The 22,178-nt window shown below is 39.4% G+C and overlaps 2 protein-coding genes across 4 annotated transcripts in view; both read left to right on the plus strand.

The window, feature by feature from the left end:
* The window catches only part of LOC122115975 (lysosomal acid lipase/cholesteryl ester hydrolase-like), a 37,890-nt gene extending 32,364 nt beyond the window's left edge, over window positions 1-5,526 (plus strand). For all 3 annotated transcript variants that reach the window (XM_042689598.1, XM_042689596.1, XM_042689597.1), the window contains exons 8-10: window positions 87-158; window positions 2,971-3,042; window positions 4,196-5,526. In XM_042689598.1, coding sequence (XP_042545532.1) covers window positions 87-158; window positions 2,971-3,042; window positions 4,196-4,429 — 378 coding nt within the window. In that variant the 3' untranslated portion in view covers window positions 4,430-5,526. The remainder of the gene's footprint in view (window positions 1-86; window positions 159-2,970; window positions 3,043-4,195) is intronic.
* Window positions 5,527-17,073: 11,547 nt separating this feature from the next.
* LOC122115978 (lysosomal acid lipase/cholesteryl ester hydrolase-like) overlaps window positions 17,074-22,178 on the plus strand; it is a 34,922-nt gene continuing 29,817 nt past the window's right edge. The window contains exons 1-2 of the mRNA XM_042689600.1: window positions 17,074-17,184; window positions 19,422-19,539. Coding sequence (XP_042545534.1) covers window positions 17,074-17,184; window positions 19,422-19,539 — 229 coding nt within the window. The remainder of the gene's footprint in view (window positions 17,185-19,421; window positions 19,540-22,178) is intronic.

Below are 22,178 nucleotides of genomic sequence, written 5' to 3' on the forward strand. Positions count from 1 at the left end.
TAATTTTTGAAACAACAAATTGTGTTGATTTTCAGTATCACCTTAAAGCTGTTTTCATTCTTTAATCTGTCATGTTTATCGTACAGTCAAGAGTGGATGTCTATGGGGCACACAATCCTGCTGGAACTTCTGTGCAAGATATGTTACACTGGAGGCAGGTAGGCCTTTCAGAAGGGCAGCTTTGTATGAGAAAATCCAGTTGTTGGAAAATTGCAAGTATCCATCCTTGTACCTCTCTCTCCAGCTTCTCAAACTGAAAGACATTTTATGTAAAAGTTTGATCTGGTTTCCTTCCTGGTCTGGTCACTGTGTTTGTGTTGTTTGTATTACCCTCTATGATGCACACATGTTATATGTGAGGTCACCAAACAGCTGTGAGGTTTGTCTGGTGTCTTCTTCCTCTCTTCCCCTGCCTTCTCCTTTGTTTATCTCTCAGTTACCTATTTTCTCCCTGCTTCCCTTTCCTTCCTCTCCATCTGTTTGTCATTGATTCACAGGTTTATTTTATTTCTGTGTTTGTTCATAAAGCATGATTTTGGAGTAGCAGTGGAGATAGGGTGCTGCTATTTCAGCAGTCAGCTGTGGACAGGATATGTTTAGAATGTCAGTGGATAACAGAGCCACACCAAGCATGAGCGTGGAGGGGAATCGCTAACTTTGAAAATAGAGTTTTGCTTATTTTTTATCACTGAAGTAATGCAGATCTGTTCCAGATCATATATTAGTAAAATAGGAACATTATCTTTTAATGTAATAATTGTTCTATAGTTATTCACAGATTAAAGATGTGTATTTAGAGTTTGGAGATGTCTCTGCATTCTGCTATATACCTTAACACAGCAGTAGATGTATAAGTAGGTTATTTTTCTCCTACTCTTTTTTTTCCTTTTAGTTGCCATTATATCAGGAGCTTATGTCCAACTCTGGAAGACTTTTTTCCCCCCACAGGGAATTTTATTTTAAAAATAAAATAAGGTACTGTTAAGCTTTAAAAAAAAGAATGGTACCATAAGTGTTTTACATCAAAATTCAAAATTTCCAATCACCAGGCTAGCAGGCAGAATTACTCTTTGTGTGTGTGTGTGTGTGTGTGTGTGTGTGTGTGTGTGTGTGTGTGTGTGTGTGTGTGTGTGTGTGTTTATGTGTGAGTGTGTGCTGGTACTGAGGCTTGAACTCAAGGCCTCAATCTTATATTTGGCTCTTTAGCTTATGCTTGTTTCTTTAGCTTAAGAATAGAGTTCTACCACTAGAATCAGACCTCCATCTCCAACTTTCGGCCCAGGAATTAGAGATGAGTCTAATAGACTTTTCTGCCCAGCTTGATTTTGAACCTCAGTGGTTAAATATCAGACTCCTGTGTGGCTTGTATTATAGCACTAGAATGGATTGCTTTTGAAAAGGATATCTTTTAATAAAATATTGCAGTAAAATAATGGGATTTGAGTTTATGCTAATGTCTAAAATTGCAAGTTTTTTTAAAAAAATAGACACTTATGGTTGAATAATGGGATGAGAGAGAGTAACATACATTTTTGCTGGGCTCTGGAGGCTCACAATTGTAATCCTACCTACTCTGAAGGCTGAGATCTAGGAATCAGGTTTCAGAGCCAGTCCAGGCAGAAAAGTTCCCATGAGAATCTTATTTTCAATTAACAACCAGAAAGCTAGATATTGAACTGTGGCTTAAAGTAGTAGAGTACTACCTTTGAGCAAAAGAGCTCAGGGACAGTGCTTAGGCCCTGATATCGAACTCTATGACTGACAAAAAAAAAAGATACATTGTACTTGTAATCATTTATTGAATTGAAACCCCTTTTTACAATTACTTTATTAAAACAAAAACAGATTCTTATGTATGCAGCAATCCAGATGCATTTGCACTTGAGAATTTATACTAGCTTTATTAAATTCTATTATTAACTAGTTACACGAAGGGATATTTTTGATTTTTAACAGCATTATTGAAGTTTTAATGATACAATGATCCTCAAACTACACACCTTGATAGATTTTGCCATAGGAGTACACTTGCAAGCCCTGTGTCAATCAAGAGAGTGAACATTGCATCAGCCCTCCAAAGTGTCCTTCTGCCCTTCTGCAATACCTTCTCCTCTGTTCTCCTCCAACCTCAATGGCTATGCTGCTTTCTGTTACTTTAGATTAGTTTTCATTTTCTGGAGATTTAGTGCAGCCAGATACTATGTGTTTGTCTGGCTTTTTCACTCATCACAATTGGTTGAGACTTGTTATGTTGTGTACCTCATGTATGTGTACTTGTTGTTTTGTGAACTTTTTGCTCCTGAGAATCTGTATTTTGGAAAAACCTGTCTAGGAGATTCCTCTACCTTAGCAAGTGTGGGATATGCTCATGGGTGACATCATTGCTCATTTGGTCTCCTTCCTCAGAGCCCTGTCTATTGGAAATACCTGAATCTCTTCCTCTCTTGGATCAGCTATAAGGAGTCATTTCCTGGCCTGAAGTTCTTAGCTTGTAGAGACTGGAAGGCTAAATATGAGAGTTTGCTGTGGTTTAGAAGAGGAGCCCCTGGAATGCATATTGTTCCTACCATGTTGACAGAGCACACTCAGCATTTAAGCAATGGCCTGGGCCTTTGAAAGTCCTGTTGTTCACTCATGCTCTTCTTTTAGGTGCTCACAATCCCCCTCAGTCACATTTCAGTTTATCATCTTTTGTTTACTTCGCATATCCTAACAGCAACATTCTACTACATTTCTGAGTGTTTTGAACTCTGCTTGATAGACTCTATGTCAGAAAGACCCAATTTCTGTGAGCTGGGGTGTGTGTACACTCCCAGAGTTGCAAGGAGTAAGTCTGAGCCATTTGAGGCAGATGGGCAGCTACTTTTCAGTTTAGTGAGCAATGGCAACCCAGTTCCTCAATTCTGATGACTTGGCTAAGTCCAGTGATCTCTGATGATATATCAATTTGTTGTTTTATTTTCCTCTTAGATTTCAAAACTTAATAAGTTTCAAGCCTTTGACTGGGGAAGCAGTGCCAAAAACTACCTACACTACAACCAGGTAAAGATTTCTGTCTTTAAAAGTAAATGGACCCCCAAATAACAGCTCTAGAAAGCAGCCTACCTTACTGAGGTTGTGGCTGTGCTTGGCTACTAAGGAATGCCTAGGTGGTATTTGATTTCCCTCTGTCCTCTCCAGAAGCTCACAGGTTTGCAGGTGGTGTTGTGGACTGGCCTTTCTCTCTCCATCCTTTGGGTGACTCTAGATAAGAGGCACACATTATTCAGAGTGAGCATGAGCACAGACACTGTGGACTGAAGTAGTTCCACGTATATTGCAGGTGTGCAAGCTGTGGGTTTTTGGACATTGTGTAAGCACTTCCCCTCACAGATAGAATTATTATCTTTAAGCATCAAGTACATTAATGTGTGAGCTACTTGATCTGTGTTTCTTATTTCATTCTCACAGCATCCCTGTGAGTTAGACTTGGTTATCGTTGACTTAAAGATGAAAAGCTGGTGCCAGTGTTTCTCGTCTGTAATCCTAAAAAATTAGGAGGCTGAGATCAGAGTATCAAGGAGCTAGCCCTGGAAGCAAAGTCTGTGAGACCTTTATCTTGAAATAACCACCAGAAAACCAGAAGTATCACTGTGGCTCAAATTGCTAGCTCACAAGCCTTGAGGGAAAAATGCTCAGGTCAGCATTAGGCCCTGAGTTCATGCCCCACAACCCACAAAAAAAAAGGATGAGGAAACAAGGTTGCCTCTTCCATCCAAAAAGGAGAAACTAGGAGGCTTTGGCTTAGTCTCCCCTTACATGGGCCAGTTGCTTCTCTGTATCTCATGAAAACAATGCTTCCCTTGATCTTTTTTCCTCAAAAATAACACTCTACCACTTTGAACCCAAGCACCGCTTCTGTTTTTCTGGTGCTTATTAAGAGATAATAGTCTCAAGGACTTTCTTGCCCAGGTTTGGAATCTTCATCCTTAGATCTCAGCCTCTGGAGTAGCTAGGATTACAGGGGTGAACCACTGGTGCCCAGGTATAGATTTCATTTTGTTCTTGCAATGGCTACTTGAATACTTAAAGGAATTTTCAAAATTTAGTCTGTTATTCGCAGTTCAGACTTATTGGACAGTGTTTAATGGAGATGTAGTTATTGCCGTTTTGAAAATTATATTAAACCTTTCTTTTTTTTTTTTTTTTATTGTAGAGTTACCCTCCCATGTACAATGTGAAAGACATTCCTGTGCCCATAGCCTTATGGAACGGGGCTCAAGACTGGCTGGCAGATGCCAGTGACGTCCATATCTTACAGACTCAGATCCCCAACTTGGTGTACCACAAGGAAATTCCTGATTACAATCATATTGACTTTATCTGGGGCTTGAATGCCCCCTGGAGAATATATGATGAAATTATCAATCTGATGAAGAAATACCAATGAGAGCCAGAGACACGCATAGAAAAGGGTGTTTGCTTAATTGCTGGAAAATGAGTATTTATTTTCTAAGATCTTTTGTTCTTTTATATGAAAGATACCATGATTTTAAAGATGAATGATTCTCATTAGATATGATTAGAAGCTTATACACTAGGTAGATTTTTTTCTAATTAAGGGCTATATATGAATTTAGGGTCTCAACTATATTGTCATTTTTATAGTCTATTAAAAATACCATGTCATTATGAATATCTATTTGTCCTCACAAGTATACACTGTTGCCTTTACATGCTCATATAGAGCAAATTGTTATGTTCGGAAATTTGTCATGTTGGTATTTGATAAATAATCTGTGACTGAGTTGAATATAATATAAAATGTACCTAGTTCCTATCACCTTTTCTTAAAAAGAAAAGTTAGCAGTGTAATCACCTTGAACTTATATATCAAATTACATCTTTCTGTGTTTTTTTTGTAGTAAGTACATTGTCAAATCCAGTAGTATCCCCACTATATTGATTGAATTTGGGTAATGGTTCATGCTGAACAAAATAATTTTCTGGAGTCTTCAAATATAGATTAAACTTACTTTTACATATCTATATAATGACCAATGGTTTAAAGACTTATGTAGTCTCAATTATTATGAGTAGCTTGACAACATACACTTGAAGTAATGTTCTGCAGAGAGACTAAACCACTACTCTTCTCCTACAAGTAATGAACTCTGAACTAGTCATTTAGGCTCGATCTTGTCCATTACGCCAAAGCCAATGAGAAGCGTCCAAGTTAATTTTCACACATAGAATCTGTGCACAGGAATGATTTCAGATTAAAGCTCAGCTCAAGGATTCATTGTTTTTCATTTTGTTTTGTTGATATTTTTAACAATCTTGCTTTGCATCATAAACTCCATGTTCCCTTGCCTCTCTGTACCATCTATGTTACTGTTTGAGGGACAGAATGACATTTGATATATCTTACTTTTATAGGTACTTACCAGTAGCAGTAACAGTACTTGTCTTAGACTGCCTCTAGGAGAACAAAAATATTTAACATTTTGAAGATTTTCAATAAAACTCAGCTTCATAGGCCTGAAAGATGTATGTGTGCCTGCGTGCATTGTTATATGTGTGTGTGTGTGTGCTTCTTTATGTTGGAATATTCTTTTTCTTTTGTCAGAACTTCTGATTTTCTCCTCTCCCCTTAATCCTTCCTCCTTGAGACTTCATTTCTGCAGTCCTTCAATGGCTGTTGTTGTTGTTGTTTTTAAACCTCATGGAGAAGTGAAAAGAGGCATCGAGGCTAAAGAGACCTTGTTTGGAAACGGATTCCTCCATCATCAGCATGCTCCATCATAATGAAGTTATGAGTAGAGTCTAGGCATTAATGAAGCCAGAAGACAACAGAACCACAAGTCTTCCCAACTCCCTTCTTGAACACATGAAGTCACTAGAACTAGAATCAAACATGTGCCTTCAGCCTCCAAAACACTGATGTGAGGCCATGCATAGTCTTTCAATACTGAACTTGAGTAAGACTCTATTTCTTATTTCTTTTTGTGAATCCTGAGCCTAATAACAGAGCTGGAGACATAGAGAGTCAGTATCTATGACATGTGTGTGATAAGAGTGGACATGCCATTTAGTTAAATGAAATTAGATGCACAGGTCACATCTGGGCGGGCCTAGCAGCTGACATAGCACTGATCTGATCTTCCATGAGACCACAGAAGAGAGTGAGATGCAGTGAGGGTGGCATCCCAGGAGGATGCCAAACTTCTTCCTGGCCATAAGTCATCCTGGAAACCCTTTTTTCTCCTGTGACCAGGGCATCCTGGCCAACCAAGTACAGATGCCTGTGTAGGGCAAAAGCGAAAGGGACAGAGTATTTCTGTTTGTTGTGTTCTCCATTAGTAGGGAGAGCTTGTCAGAGGGTGGCTGAGTGTCGTCAGTGACCTGGTTTCTCTACTTGGAGCCAGTCACAGGAGAACACCCAGAGAGTCTCTTGAGAAGTTCTGGTCATCTAAGTTCCCACAGAGACAAGAGAGAAGGGAATGTTTTTCAGAGATCTCTTTTCTCCTTTTTATCTTCTTTCCAAATTTTTCCAAGGACAAGTGGTTAGACCAATGTAAGGAGGAAAATACTGCATAACCACTCTTTCTGAGTTTGTATTACATTGCTCATTTGGTTTTTGCCATGCCTTCTTTTCCTGGATGGAGCTACATAAGCTCTGTAACACCTTCAGATCCTGGCTGAACTCATCTTATTTTACTTCATGATTAAATCACACTCAGAACTTCACCATAGGCCTGTGACAATTTCACAGGGATTCTAGCTCTGTTCTTTTTGCTTTTTAAAAAAAATGTGTGTGTGTGTGCCAGTAGTGGGTTTGAACTGAGTGCTTAGACACTGTCCCTTAGCTTTTGTGCTTGAAGCTAGAGCTCTGCCACTTGAGCCACACTTCCACTTCTGGCTTTTTGCTCATAATCAGAGAGAAGAGTCTTACCTACTTTCTTTGCCTGGCGTTGTTTTGAGCCACAATTTTAGGTTTCAGACACCGTAGTACCTAGCTGAAGGCATGAACCCCCAGAACCTGGCCTCTGTCTCCGTTCTTTACAACTATTTTTGTGAACATCTCTGTTGAACACAATTAACTCCACAAGCCTCTAGTCCAGGAGAGGACCTCACACACCTCAAGTGCCAACTTCCTAGGAAGCCTTTTTATCTTCTTTCTTTTTTAAAGTATTAATGTTTGCCCAAGAGCTTTCATTGTGGTTTCCAGATCCATACATAATGTGCATTCCTTGATCAGAATCATCCTCTCCTTCACTCTTCTTCATGTCTACTCCCTGCTTCCCAAGCCAGTCTCAACAAGCTTTATCATTCTGTTTTCACACGTGTATATTAATTATTTGAGACACATTGCTTTTTTTTATTTTTTTACGAAGTCAGGGGTTTTATTGACAGTGTCATAGGTATATATAATGACCTGGAACATACTCATTCCTTTCTCTTTCTCATATCACTTCCCACTTTCCGCATCCACATGGCTAATCATCCCCCATTTCAGGTCCTTCCTTACCCCTAGATTTCATGTATGAGGGAAAACACGTGAAGCTGGTAAATTTCATTTAACTTAGTGATCTCCACTTCCATCCATTTCCTTGCAAATGGCTTAATTTTGTTCTTCTCATGGCTGAAGACAACTCTCTTGTGTATATTTACAGTTTCTTTAACCATCCGTACCCAGGCTGGTTCCACAACTGAGCTATTATAAATAGTGCAGCATAAATGGGCCTGCAGATAGCTCGTACATTGCTTTTTGAACTGGTGAACATGGAAAGTTTTGGAATATTCAATAGCTTGTCAAATTTACAGAGATCTACAAGCAGCAATGTCTATGTGTTTCCAGTATCATACTGTATTCAATATCAGCCCTTGCGTAGAGTCTATGCGTAAGTGATGGCGATTCCACGAATAAACTTTGTATTGGAAAAGAAAAGATTTACGTTCAAGTCATCTAAAATGAAAGAATTGTTTTGTAGCTCTTAGTTTGTACAAGGAGATGATTTACCTGCTCTTTGTGGGTTTAAATTGCACAAAAAGATTTGATTAGCTAGTCTATGTTCTGTTATTGGTTCTTAAAATGAAGTCTATGCCTCTCAGCCAACTTTTAGTCAATCATAATTTTCTGAGTATGTTTATTAATTGCTTTTATATGATATATTTTGCAGATTAGAAGGCAAGCATGGTTTCTACCAGGATATATAGAACCAAGATCAAGTTGTTTTTCTGAACATAGTATTAACAAATGTATCAAGCATGTTAACATAAATTTTTTTTTAACAATTTGGTAGTAATTTGGGCTAACAAGATGGTTCATATGGTTCCCACCAAACACTGAAACACATAGAGGATAAAGTTCAATACAATTCACATGGCTTTGTATTGGTTTTTGTGGTCTTGCAAAAGTTGCAATAGAGTCACCATTCTTTTTTCTGAGTGGTGGGGTGAGGAAGGGAAGGGATAGTGGGAGAATAACAACTTGCTAGCACTACCCTTATTATTCTCTCTCTTTCTCTTTCCCCCAATCCACCCCCAAGTTGTACAGATCCTTTCCTCCCTGTTGTCTTGTGAGAATCACTGTTGCCTGGGTTTCCCCTTTGTTCAATGTCGCACTGTTTTGTTGTTCCCCTTCCCTTCCCTAGTTCATATAAACGCATATACAATACCCAGGGTACCAAAATTGAACACAATGACAAGGTATAAACCATAGGGGCGAAAACACAAAAGCAAAAAGAAATCACTGAGAACATTGATGGTCACCATTCTTCAACAGTGTTGAGTGCTGGGGATTTGGCTACACCATCCAATACTTGTGGATTACAACTGGAGTAAATGTTTCTGATTTTCACTTAGAAGAGTTCATGGAGAACACTGGGGAGGTGTAGGGTGATGACAAGGAGGAAGCAAAGGGAAAGTCAAGGCCCAAATAATCCTGCTGTCTATCTGAGCATCAGTTTTGTATGCAAGGTCAGTTCCAGGAAGAAAAGAATGAGGGGCTTAAGGAGAGTCTGATGGAAGCTCTTACTGCCTCTCCTTGCTCTTTTTTGTTTTGTTTTGTTTTGTTTTTTGGTTTGGTCGTGGGGCCTGAACTCAGCGTGGGCACTGTCCCTCAACTCTTCAGCTCAAGGCTAGCACTCTACCACTTGAGCCACAGTACCACTTCCAGCTTTTTCTGCTTATGTGTTGCTGAGGAATCAAACCCATGGCCTCATGCTTGCAAGACAAGCACTCTGCCACTGTGCCACTTCCCAGCCCCAGAGAGATGCTAATTTTGAACTGTAGCGATAACCCTACTTTTTTCCTTTTCAATGAACATGTTTTTCTGTAGTCTTAAAGGACTTTGAGTAAGTTGAAGTTAAAATAAAGGATAGGCCAGTACTGTGAAGACCTTCCCTGGGTAAATATGTAGCTCAGTGTTAGAGCTTTTACCTAATATCCACAAGGCCCTAGGTTTGATGCCTGCACCAAAATAATAAGTAAAAGGTATACTCAGAATTAAAAGCAATGAACTTGCGTGGCCATACCAGAGTTGAGATAATGTGACCTCCTTGTTAGAGGTTTGCAGTTCATTATCGCTTGGAATAATAACTCCAAGGTGGCTTGCATCAGAAGATGGAAGTTGGATGACTTTTCTAATCCAAGAACCACTTTCTTATCACATGTATAATAGTTTAAGTATAGTTTTATTTTTACAACAGCAGTGTTGAAATACTATTAGGATCCTGTAGCAGTCACAGTATAGATCTTTTGGAGTTTTGCTGTATGTGTGCAACTGTACATTATTGCACACCTTTATAATACTCTTCCAGAAATATTTCTGGTGTGTGCCCCTTGGTAAGCCTTTCCTCCTGCCCCTTGTTTCCATGGCAATAATCCATTTTTTCTCAATGTAGATTATTTCCCAAATTTTCCTATGAATGAGATCAAACCATATTGATTGTCTTGTGTGTGTGGTCTCTGTGTGTGTGTGTGTGTGCATGTGTGTGTCTATCTCTCTGTCTGTCTCTCATTTGACTTCTTTAATGTAGTAACTTCATGATCTGTCCATGTGAATTATTTCCTTTTTACTGAAGAATTTATCTGTAAATTGTTTATCTGTTTACACATTTAGAACACTTGAATTTTCCCAAGTTTTGTCCAAAATGCTATGTTTGTAGTACTTCTAAATAAATCTTTATACTGGCCTGTGCACACACATCTTTTTAAGTGAGTATATTTATTATTTTGTTTGTACAGGGCCTGGGCTAGGGGTGCAGAATTTTTCCCCCCAGCATTTGCATGTCCTAAAGAATGTCATCCTCAGTGTCCTGGGGTCTTTGCTTTACTGTGATTTTGAGCCAAACCTGTCAGAAACTAGAATGTCCTCAGCTGTTGGTTGGAGCTTTCTAGAAGGAGAGAGAGTAATTGAATCCTTTCTCCCTGTTTCTCTTGTAAGCTCTTTTCTTTCACTTATTTTTCCAACTCAAGTAACAAACTTGAATCTTGATATAGAATTTAGGTTAATAAGAGTAGGTAGTAGGAGGGAAGGGCTCATAGTGCTTGAAAGAATATGAAAATTTTAAATTCCACATGAAAGGGGGAACATAGGAGATTAACTAGCTCTGGAATTTTTTGCCTCTTCCTTTTGCTCACCCTGTCCAAGTATAAATCCTGCACTCTGTTATTTCTCTAGGCACCCTTTAAATGTGTGGTGAGTTATAAGTGGGTTTACTAGGCTCCAAAGCTCCCATGTTAGCTGGACAGGAGTTTTCTTAGGAAAGTAAATTGCCTTTATTTTTTTCATAGAGTTCTGCTTTCCTTAAAGTTTATGCGCATACAGTAAGCAGTAGTGAAATTCTAGAACTGTAAAAATTATTTACTTTTTGGGATGAGAATGTACTGTTTAGAATTCATGGTCTGTTTGGTCCTTGGGATTCTGTACTCCCAGGGGAGCAGAGAGAGGGTGTCAGCTGTGAATCCTGAAACAAACATGACTGTGGTAAGTTTTTCTGTCATGTGCTTTTAAAATGCAAGAATGGCAAATGTTGTTCCCTTAATTACAGTTAAATAACTGCATGTAGCCACAACTGTCATCTTTTTGTAGCTTCTTATCTTTTTGACTTTTGTAGCTTCTTATCTTTTTGAAGAGCTGGGGATGCTGCTGGCAGTGAAGTGGTGCTGGCCCTGCCTGGACCCTGGCGGCCCAGGGTGAAAGCTCCTATAGTTCTAGGCAGTACTCAGGGCTGGGTTCATGGGAAGCTCTGAAGCCAGGCAGGGGAGAAGTCTCTGGGACACGTCCCAGTGGCGGGCTGCTCTGATTGGCCGCACGAACCCGCTGATTGGGTGAGCCGGCCTGTGTCCGCCCCTCTGCGCCACACCTGTACTGCAAACCTGTGGGCTGCACCCTGCAACTATGAGCAAGCAGCGCGACCCCGACTGAGGGCACTGGGAGGGCGGCTGTGGAGGTGAGTCTGGGCCCGCCATGCTCTGGGTGAGAGGAGGAGGCGGAGGCGGGGCGATGGTACCTGCTTGTCTCCGCGGGCTGGGCTGGCTGCGACCCCCCGCGTCCCGGGTTTCCCTGCCTCCAGGCTGGGCCAGGGTGCCTGGCACTGCGGGGCTCCTGTGGGTACCTGGGGCCGGCGGGAAGTGGTCCCTGGTGTCGCCTCGCACTGAGCGGTTGGGGCCCTGTGCACTGCTCAGGAGCCCCCTGGGCCCTGGGATTTCTAGTCCAGAGCGGCTGTCCAGAGTCCTGCACAGCTGAGATGGCCAGGAGGTCGACTTCTCCGCCCTCTTTCCTAGCGTTTCCCTCTGTCCCTTAATCTGTTAGTGAATGGTGTTGGTCAGGAGCAGACCTTGGACGTGGGTCCTGGTTAAAATCTTTGCACATTGCTCTTGGGTCAGCTGCTTCTTCCTGTAATTAACCAGCCTGGGCCTCCTCTACTCCACACTTCGCTGAAACAGGGACTTCTTGCCATGGATATAAAGGAGAAAATAGGTCTACTGCCTGCAGCGCTGTCTGTGGTCCGGTCCGTGGTTTCGGTGTGGTTATCCACTAGAAAGCAACAAGACAGGCTGGGTGTCTTCTCACATTGGTCTGTTGGGCGGCTCCATCACAGTTTTTAGAATCTTTAATACGTGCATGGCACTTGGCTCTACCTGGGTTCACAGTCTGCACCTCAGTTCTCCTGGCCGGAAATGAAGGAAAAGGAGCAGTACTTCATTAGATTGGCTCAGAGTCAAAAGAGATTGTTACAAAGTTGAAAGAACCGAGATAAAGGTACTAACAGCCAGAAGAGTACTCTACACTCAACTTACAGACCTTTGGTTTGGTTTTGTGTCTGTACTGAGCTTGGGTACTGTCCTTTAGCCTCTTTGCTCAAGGCTAGCATTCTCCTGCTCAATCCACAGCTCTACTTCTGGCTTTTTGGTGGTAAATTGGAGATCAGTGTCCTATGGACTTTCCTACATCAACTGGCTTCAAATCTCACCTGCCCATGTCAGCCTCCTGGGTGGATAGAAATACAGGAGTGAACCACTAGTGCTTTGCTCTAGAATTTTTATTTCTCACACAATCTCCTGTAGGAGAGTGACTTGTGGAGTATTTGGAGAAGGGAAGTGCTGTTGTGGATGAAGGAAAAATAACTCAATGACATGTTCATTTCAGTAGTATAACCTGTCATTCTGATGGCCTACCCACTGGTTTGCTGGTCCACGTTCAGTAAAACAGTCACTAGGTTGAAAGCAGGTACTGACAGATGCTAATTATGAACTGTGGCAATACCTCCACCTGTTGTTTACTTTTCAGTGAATGTGTTTTTCTCTAGTAGTACAGGTCTTTGGGAATGGTGAAGTTAGGATAATATGTAGCCCAGAGCTGTACAGTCCTTCCCTGGGAGAAAGTGTAACTCAGTTGGTAGAGCATTTACCTACTATCCACAAGGCCCTGGATTATTATTATTTTTTTTTATTTTTTGTGAACACACTGTACAGAGGGGTTACAATTGTATGGGCAGGTTAATGCGTACATTTCTTATCAAGCATTGCAGCCTCCTCCTTTGTTTACCCTTCACATCCCTTAAGGCCCTGGATTTGATTGCCTGCACCAGAAATACATAAACAAATAAAAGATATATTCCAAACTAAAAGCAATGAGCTTGCATGGCCGATACAGATTCTAGATAAAGTGATCTCCTGTCTAGAATTTTGAAGTTCCCTATTATCTGGAAAAATTACTCCAGGGTGGATTGCATCAGAAATTGGAAGTTGTTTGATTTTCTAATCCAAGAATCACTTTCTTATCATATGTGGATTACTTTCAGTATAGCTTCTATTTTTAAAACAGTAGTGTTTTAAAAGAAGATACTGTAGAGGCATAATATAGAATTTTGGAAGTTTTAATGTATGTGTACATAGATTTCTTGATTATAGCCATTGTAACTGGAGTGAGGTGGAATCTCAATGGTGTTTTGATTTGCATTTCTTTTGTGGCTAGAGAAGTTGAGCTTTTCTTCGTATGTCTATTAGTCATTCCTATTTCCTCTTCAGAGAAGTCTCTCTTTAAGTCTTGAGCCCACTTATTAATCGGGCAGTTGTTTCTCTGAGGATTTATTGTTGGGGGGATATAATTTTTTGAGTTGTTAGTATATTTTAAATATGAGATCCTTGACCATTGTATGGCTAGTGAAGATCTTCTCCCAATCTGTGGGCTTTCTATTGATCTTGCTAACTGCATCCTTTGCCATGCAGAAACTCTACAGCTTCTTGCAATCCCATTTGCTCAACGTTTTTGATTTTGTTGTGTTTCTGGGTCTCTATTAAGAAAATTTCAGCCTGTGCCAAGGAGCCCTAAAGTTTCTCCTATTCCTTCCTGTAATGTTTTCAGGTTGTCTTCTTTGACTTTGAGGTCTTTGATCCATTTGGAGTTTATTCTGTTACAGGGTGATATATCAGGATCTATCTTTACTTTTCTACAGGTGTTTAACCCATTTTGCCAGCACCATTTACTGAAGATGCTGTATTTCTTCCATTCTATTTTTTTTAGCTCCCTTTGATCAAAGGTTAGGTTGCTGTAGCTCTGTGGGTTCATTTCTGGGTCTTCAGTTCTATTCCATTGTTCCTGAGGTCTGTTCTTGTGCCAGTACCAAGCTCTTTTGATTGCTATGGCTTTGTAGAAGAGTTTGGAATTTGCTATGATATTCCTCCAGTACTGTTCTTTCTGCTAAGGGTTATTTTTGCTGTTTGGGATCTTTTATTGTTCCATATGGGTTTTGGCGTTGCTTCTTCTATTTCATTGAAGATTGAGGTTAGGATATTGATGGGTATTGCATTGAATTTGTAGATAGCCTTTGGCAGTATTGCCATTTTCACAATGTTAATCCTCCCAATCCAAGAGCATAGGAGTTTTTTCCACCTCCTTAGTTCTGCTTTAATTTCCTTTTTCAGGTTTTTAAAGTTTTCATCATAGAGGCATTTCACTTTTTAGTTAAGTTAACTACTAGGTATTTTATTTTTTGTCAGGCTATTACAGAAGGAGTTGTTTTTCTGATTTCAGCCGTGCTCTTATTATTGGCATACAGAAGAGCCACTGATTTTGAGAGTTAATTTTATACCCTGCTACTTTGCCAAAGTTTCAAATCAGCTTGAGTAATTTGGGTGTGGAGTCCATGGGGGTTCTTTAAATACAAGATCATGTCATCTGCAAAGAGGGAGAGTTTTACTTCATCTTTCCCTATTTGGATCCCTTTTATGTTTGCATCTTGTCTTATTGTAGGCAGGCATTCTAATACTAAATTGAAGAGAAGTGGAAAGAGTGGACATCCTTTTCTGGTTCCTGAGTTTAGAGGAAATGGCTTTCGATTTTCACCATTAAGTATAATGCTTCCTGTAGATTTGTCAGGTACAGCCTTTATTATATTGGGGAATGTCCCAGGGATTCCTAGTTTTTCCAGAGCTTTGATGATAAAGGGGTGTTGGATCTTGTCAAATGATTTTTCTGCATTTATTGAGATCATCATGTGGTTCAATCCTTGCTCTTGTTGATGTGATGAATTATCTTAATTGATTTGCGTATATTGAACCAGCTATACATCCCTGAATAAATCCTGTTTGATTGTGGTGTATGCTTTTTTGATGAGTTGTTGAAGTCGATTAGCCAAAATTTTGTTGAGAAGTTTTGCATTGATGTTGGTCAAAGGAATGGGTCTACAGTTCTCTTTCTTTAATGAGTCCCTGCCTGGTTTTGAGATGAGAATTATGATGGCTTCATAAAACGAGTTTGGTAGTGAACTTTCGCTTTCAATTCCATTGAAGAGTTGGAAGAGTATTGGTGTGAGGTCTGCTTTGAAGGTCTTGTATAATTCTGGTGTAAATCCATCCAGTCCTGGGCTTTTCTTGGGTGGTAGGTTTCTTATTGCTGTTTTTATTTTGATGCTTGATATGGGTCTGTTTAGTTGGTTGAGATCATCTTGGTTTAGTTTGGGCATGTCGATATTTGCTGGAAATTTGTCTATTTCTTCCAGATTCTTAAACTTTATTAGCATAAATGTTTGAGAAGTATTCCCTTATAATGTTCTGAATATTGGTTGTCTTTGTGGTGATGTTTCCATTCTTATCTTTGAGTTTGTTTATTTGGGTGTATTCTCTAGTTTTTCTGATAAGATTTGCTAAGGGTATGTCAATTTCGTTAATTTTTTTGAAGAACCAACTCTTTGTTTTGTTGATTCTATGGTTTTTGTGTACAACTGTATATTATTATATATCATCCCTCCAAAGTATTTCTGATTCATGGCCCTTGGTAAGCCTTTCATCCTACCCCTGCTTTCCCTGGCAATAATCTATGTTCTGTCAACATAGATTAGCTTATGTTTTCCAAAGTTTGATATGAATGAGATCAAACTATATTGATTATCTTTTTTTTTTTTTTTTGGGTCCGGTCGTGGGCCCTGAACTCTGGGCCTGGGCCCTGAACTCTGGGCCTGGGCGCTGTCCCTCAGCTCTTCAGCTCAAGGCTAGCACTCTACCACTTGAGCCACAGCGCCACTTCCGGCTTTTTTCTTTTTGCTTATGCGGTGCTGAGGAATCGAACCCAGAGCCTCAAGCATGCAAGGCAAGCGCTCTACCACTGAGCCAACTTCCCAGCCCCTTATATTGATTATTTTATGTCTCTGTGTATCTGGCTTTCTCTCTCCTTCCCCTCCCCCATCTTACTTCTTTAATATAGCAGTTATTGTGCAAGCTGTCCATGTTTATGCTTTCCTTTCTATTGTTGAATTTATTTATCCATAAATTGTTTATCTATTTACACATTTAGAACACTGGTATTTTCCCAGTGTTTTGTGTATTATATACAAAGCTACTATAAACATTTCTATGTAAATCTTTGTATAGGCCAATACACAAACATTTTTAAGTGATTATATTGATTGTTTTACATGTAGGGAACCAAGCATTTTCCCCTAAGCATTACCAGGAGTGTCATATCACTTCATCCTCAGTGTCCACCAGGTCTTTGCTACACTGTGATAGTGAGAAAAAGCTGTCAGAAACTAGGATGTCCTCAGCTGGTGACTGAAGCCTTCTAGAATGAGAGTGATTGAATTCTTTCTCCGTTTTTCTCTTGCAAGATCTTTTCTTTCACGTTTTTTCCCACTCACATGACAAACTTAAATATTGACATCCAATTTAGGACAAGAACTTAAGTGAGTAGCTACTTGGAGGTAAGGGTTCATAGTATCTGAAAAATCACAAAAAAGATTTAAGTTCCACATGCAAGGGCAGAGGTTGGAAATAACCAGCTCTGGCATTTTTTTTGCCTCTTTCTTTCTCTCACCTTATCCAAGTGTAAGTCCTGCCCTTTGTTTTTTCTCTAGGAGCCCCTTAAATTTGTGGTGTTACTAAGTAGGTGTGTTAGGCTCCCAATATCACATTGGGGATTTCTTCTTTAAAAAACTATTGCCTCTTTTTTTTTTCCCACTTGTAATATGCTTGGAGTCATCTACTTCATTTCTTTCCTTCATAGAATTCTGCTTTCCCTAAACTTTTTGTGAGATCAGTAAGCTCTAGTGAAATTCAGGGAAAGTAGTAATCGATTCCTTTCTTTAGATGAAAATATACTTCTTGGAGCTCTTGGTCTGTTTGGTCTTTGGGATCCTGCACTCCCAGGGAAGCAGAGGGAAGGTGTCATCTGTGAATCCTGAAGCAAACATGAATGTGGTAAGTTTTTCCAAGTGGTGTGCTTTTAAAATGCAGGAATGACAAATGTTTTTCCTTAATTATAGTTATAAAGGTGTATGCAACTACAACTGGGATCTCTTTATAGCTCATTATATTTTTCACTTTATCTGAATCTTAGATTCTGGACTATGTCATGTGTAAGGAATGAAGATCATGTGATTGTTGAAAAACTGCACTTCTTAAGATAGATTTTTTAAAAATCAGTTTAGCTTTTGAGTCTCACAGAATTTGTTTAAAGAACAATAAGAAAGTGTGTCACAACTCTTTCAGGGCATTATTACTAAGCATTGATTTTAAAATACACTGAAGAAAGGTCATGATTAAGAATGTCTAGATAATTCTGCTACCACCATTTGTTGTAGAGGCTGTCTTTCTTCCATTCTGTATTTTTGGTTCCCTTATCAAATATTGAGTGGCAGTAGGTGTGCGAGTATATTTCTTCTATTTCGTTGGTCCTTGGACCTATTCTTGTGCCAGTACCAAGGTATTTTTTATTAGTATGGCTTCATAATAGAGTCTAATGTGTGGTACTGGTATTTCTCCAATTTTAGAGGACTTGTTTTTGCCATGTGTGGAATTCTTTATTTCACGTGAATTTTTGGATTGCTTTCTTTATATCATTGAAGAATGCTTGTGGGATTTTGATGGGTATTGCATTGAATTTGTAGATAGCTTTGGTCATTGTTGCAATTTTCACAATGTTAATCCTTCCAGTTCAGGAAACACAGGAGGCTTTCCCCTGTCCTTAGCCTACTTTAAGGTCTTTTTTAGAGTTTTTAAGTTTTCATAATAGAGGTCCTTCACATCTTGGTTAGTTCCTAGGTATTTTATTTTACTTTTTGGGGTTGTTACAAATGGAGTTTCTTTCCTGATTTCAGTCTCAATCTTCTCATTGTTGGTGCAGAGAAAAGCTACCATTTTTGTTGTCTTTTTATACCCTGCTACTTTGCCAAAGTTTGTGATCAGCTCAGATGCCCCTCAGTGGAAGAGTGGAGCTAGAAAATGTGGTGTGTATACACACACAATGAAATTCTATGCTTCCATCAGAAGAGTGATATTTCATCATTTGTAAGAAAATGGAAAGGCTTGGAAAAGGATTACATTAGACAAAGTAAGCCAGACCCAAACAAACATAGGCTGTATGGATTCCCTCATTGTAATAATTGGAATATGCATATAAATCTACAGTTAAACACAATGGAGGGTAAAAGACAAAAAATTACACTTGAACATGAAAAATTAAACATGACTCTAAAAATTCACACATTGAGAACAAAAGAAGATATTCTTCAGAAAGGATCAAAAGAGTCAATATCTATGTGCGTATGAGCATATACATGATTTGTTGAAATTAACTCCAAGAAATGGAAACAAGATTTTTTTTGATATTTTTTCTTGTCATCGTTTTTTATTTCTGTAACTTCTGAATATAAGTTTATCTGTTTAGGGGAGTGCAAGGGGTAGCACAGAGATAGTGGGAGAAAGAGTGAACAAATGCAGCAATGATACTCATTAGACACTATGTTGGAAAACAACTACACAACTATGGGAGAGATGGATTGTGAGGGAAAATGAAGAAAATGAGGGAAAAGGCGGCACTGTTCAAAAAGAAATGTACTCATTACCTGATTTATATAACTCCTTTATACATCATCTTTACAGTAGAAACAAAAAAGAATATCTAGAAAGCACATTTAATCACATAATGAATGCATCTAAAATAAGTTAAACTAAATAAGCAAATACACTTTTAATTAATTAAAACATTTCAAAATCATTGATCTTAAGTAAATAATAAAATTTTGAAAATATGTTTAGGTCTCAAATTTCTGAAAAATAGATTATTACATCAGACAATGACTCTAAGCCAGAAGATGTAGCAACTCAACCTCAGAATCAGCTTAGAGACTTGGAAATATTAATAATCTGGTGTTGGGATCTTAAGGTTAAGTGTTTGTGTGTGTGTGTGTGTGTGTGTGTGTGTGTGTGTGTGTGTGTGTGTATGTTTATGTGTATACTTTTCTCTAAGTGCACCTGGCCATTATAATGTAATTATTTTTAGTCTATATTGAAAATGAATTGATTTGTTTTCTGGCTTATTTCTTAGGATAGAACCTTGAAAACCAGGGCAGTGTTAGTTCGCACATTTAGAGAGGAAAGAAGTGTTTATTTTTGTCTGGTAGCCAGGTTCTAATGGAAGTCCTTTCTCTTCCCAGATGCAAATGATAAGTTACTGGGGATACTCTGTTGAAGAGCATTTCGTGGAGACAAAGGATGGATATATTCTGTGCATTCACAGAATCCCTCATGGGAAGAAGAAGCATTCTTACCAAGGTATGGTGTTTCTTGTGGTAAGAGAGAAGAGTTCTTCAAGTAGGTTCATCAAGTTCCACACAAATGGCTCACAGCTGGAGCTGGGAATCTGATTAGCTATGCTGTGAGAATGCACTCCTTCTGTCAGGCCTCTCCCCCTCATCAGCACAGCAATTAACAGGCAAGGTTCCTGGCTTGTGTGTGTATCACACAAGGTGCCTTGCTCTGGAATATGAAAGAAAGCATGAGTCTTGAGATGCTCCCAGGTCCTGGAAGAAGCTTTAGGGGACACCAGTGCAGCCCTAGAGTTGCCACTGACTCCTATGTGTTCTCCCCATGTGAGTCTTCTACCACTTCTATGACTGTAACAAGGATCGATTGAACACAATAACCTCAAAGTTTTTTATTTGTTATCATTTATTTATTTATGTATTATTCTGTGCGCTACAGGTTATTGGTCTTGTACTTTTTTTGTGGGGGAGGGGTGATGGAGAATGAGGAAGTGTATACTGGGTCATCAGAATGGGGAACATAGATTAAAAGTACCTACTCTAAGTTCTGTCTTCCATAGCATCTTCTTTCTGTGTAGGAGTCCCCTGGTAGAGAATCTTGATGTGTATTTAATACCTGTTCGAGCCAACCTCGGGGGGACTTTTCATGAAATATGTGATATCATTCAGTTCTCTGGAGGAATTGTGATTTTCCTAAGAATTAAGCTTTTAGTTTTCACTGTCCACAGCAAAGGATCTTCATTGTCCTATGTGTCATTGAAGAGCAATGTTGTCAGTGCTTTTACTTTAGCTAATGGAAAGCCAAATAGAAGAAAAGAATGCATAAAGTCCTTTGCACTGAACATGGAAGTTCTTTTCTCATGCAGACCACTTTCTCTCCTGACCTCCTATAAATATCACCACTACCTTCCCTTGACCTAGACTGGATACTACCAAGTCATTCTTTCCTCACTTCTATCTCCTCCTCCTTCTCTTCCTCATTCCCTTTTCAGTCTTCCTCTTCCTCCTCCTCTCCCTCCTCCTCTTCCTTCTACTTTCCCTCCTCCTTCTCCTGTTAAAATTCTCCTATGCAGTTCTGATCATTGAACCTATGGTCTTCCACATTGTATGCAAGCGCCAGACTACTATGCTTCATCCCTGACTATGCAGAATCATTTTTTACACTCCTCTTCAAACAGCTGTTAGGATCTCTCTGGGCCACCCATGTTGTATCCCTCTGTTAATCCCTGTCTCATGGTCTCTCATTACTCTTTCTTTTTCCCCTGACTTTTAAAAAATGTTATTTTAAAGGGAGGTTGTACAGAGGGATTGCAGTTATATAAGTCAGGTAATTAGTGCAGTTCTTTATGAAAGTGTTACCCCTTCCCTCCTTTTCTTCCATTTTTCCCCTCCTGTCCCCCTTCCTACTAGTTATATATACTATTTTCAAAATAGTGTCTCGTGAGTATCACTGATGTATTTGTTCACCCTTTGTTACCATTTTTCTGGACACCTGAAATAGTGCTTGTGTGACTTCCTCTTTTGAGGTTTCCCTTATGTGGACATTTCCACTGCCTATTGCTTACTTTTCTCTTTTGTGAGTCTTAGGGCTTCAGCTCAGGGCCTGGGCATTGTCCCCCAGCTCTTTTGCTTAAGGCTTGCACTCTACCACTTTGAGCCATAGCTCCAATTCTGGCCAATGAGTGGTTAATTGGAGTAATGAGGGTAAGGGGATCTTTCTGCCTGGGCTGGATCTGAACTGCAATCTTCAGATCACAGCCTCCTGAATAGCTAGGATTATAGATGTGAGCCACCAGTGCCCAGTATGCTTATGGTTTTTGTTTTGTTTTGTTTTATTTCCCCCCATTATTGGGGCTGAAGTCAGGGCCTGAGTGCTCTCACTCTCTTGCTCAGGCTCAACTCACTTGTTCATGGCTCTACTACTTGAGCCACAAATCTAGTATGGCATTTGGCTGGTAAAGCTTCTTGAACTTTTATTCTAAATCAACACTTTTATTTGCCCAAAGAGCTAGATAACCAACATCAAAGAGATAAACAGGTCATGGGGTAATCTATCTGGTCAGTCTGACAAAAGATTTATTGTTCCTGGAGTTTGTGAATAGAGCCTTATGTAAGAAGTATTGAACAAAGTAATCTCATGATGGTTATAATATGCATTTTAGTTAGCTGAAATGGAAATTCTGGTTGTTACTGCCTTAAAAATAAAATACATGGAATGAAAACAACAGTAAGGCAGATTTAATCATCACCAACGAAGGAAAAAAAGCCCCATCATTACTACACTGCAAATGATCTGACAGTGCCTTGGTGAGTGCATATGGTGTGTGTCACATGGTTTGTGCAGATGATTAGGTAATATTTTTCCCTTTGATTTGCTCCTCCTTATCTGTGGGAGATACATTCTTTTTCATTGTAAGGATGATGAGCAAGGGGTTACAGTTACATAAGTAAGGTGATGATTATATTTCTTGTTGAACAGTGTTACCCTCTCCCTAATTTTCTCCCAGTTTCCCCTGTGGGAGATACATTGTAAGACATCCCTCCCTGCCAGTACATGCTAAACTCTGTGTGTACTGAACTCTACATTCACCATGTTTCCTCCTCCCCATATACATGTAGACATGATAAAGTTTAATTTAAAATTAGGCA

This window comes from Dipodomys spectabilis, unplaced genomic scaffold (assembly GCF_019054845.1).
Source record: "Dipodomys spectabilis isolate Male_0828 unplaced genomic scaffold, ASM1905484v1 ptg000125l, whole genome shotgun sequence".
Lineage (NCBI taxonomy): Eukaryota > Metazoa > Chordata > Mammalia > Rodentia > Heteromyidae > Dipodomys > Dipodomys spectabilis.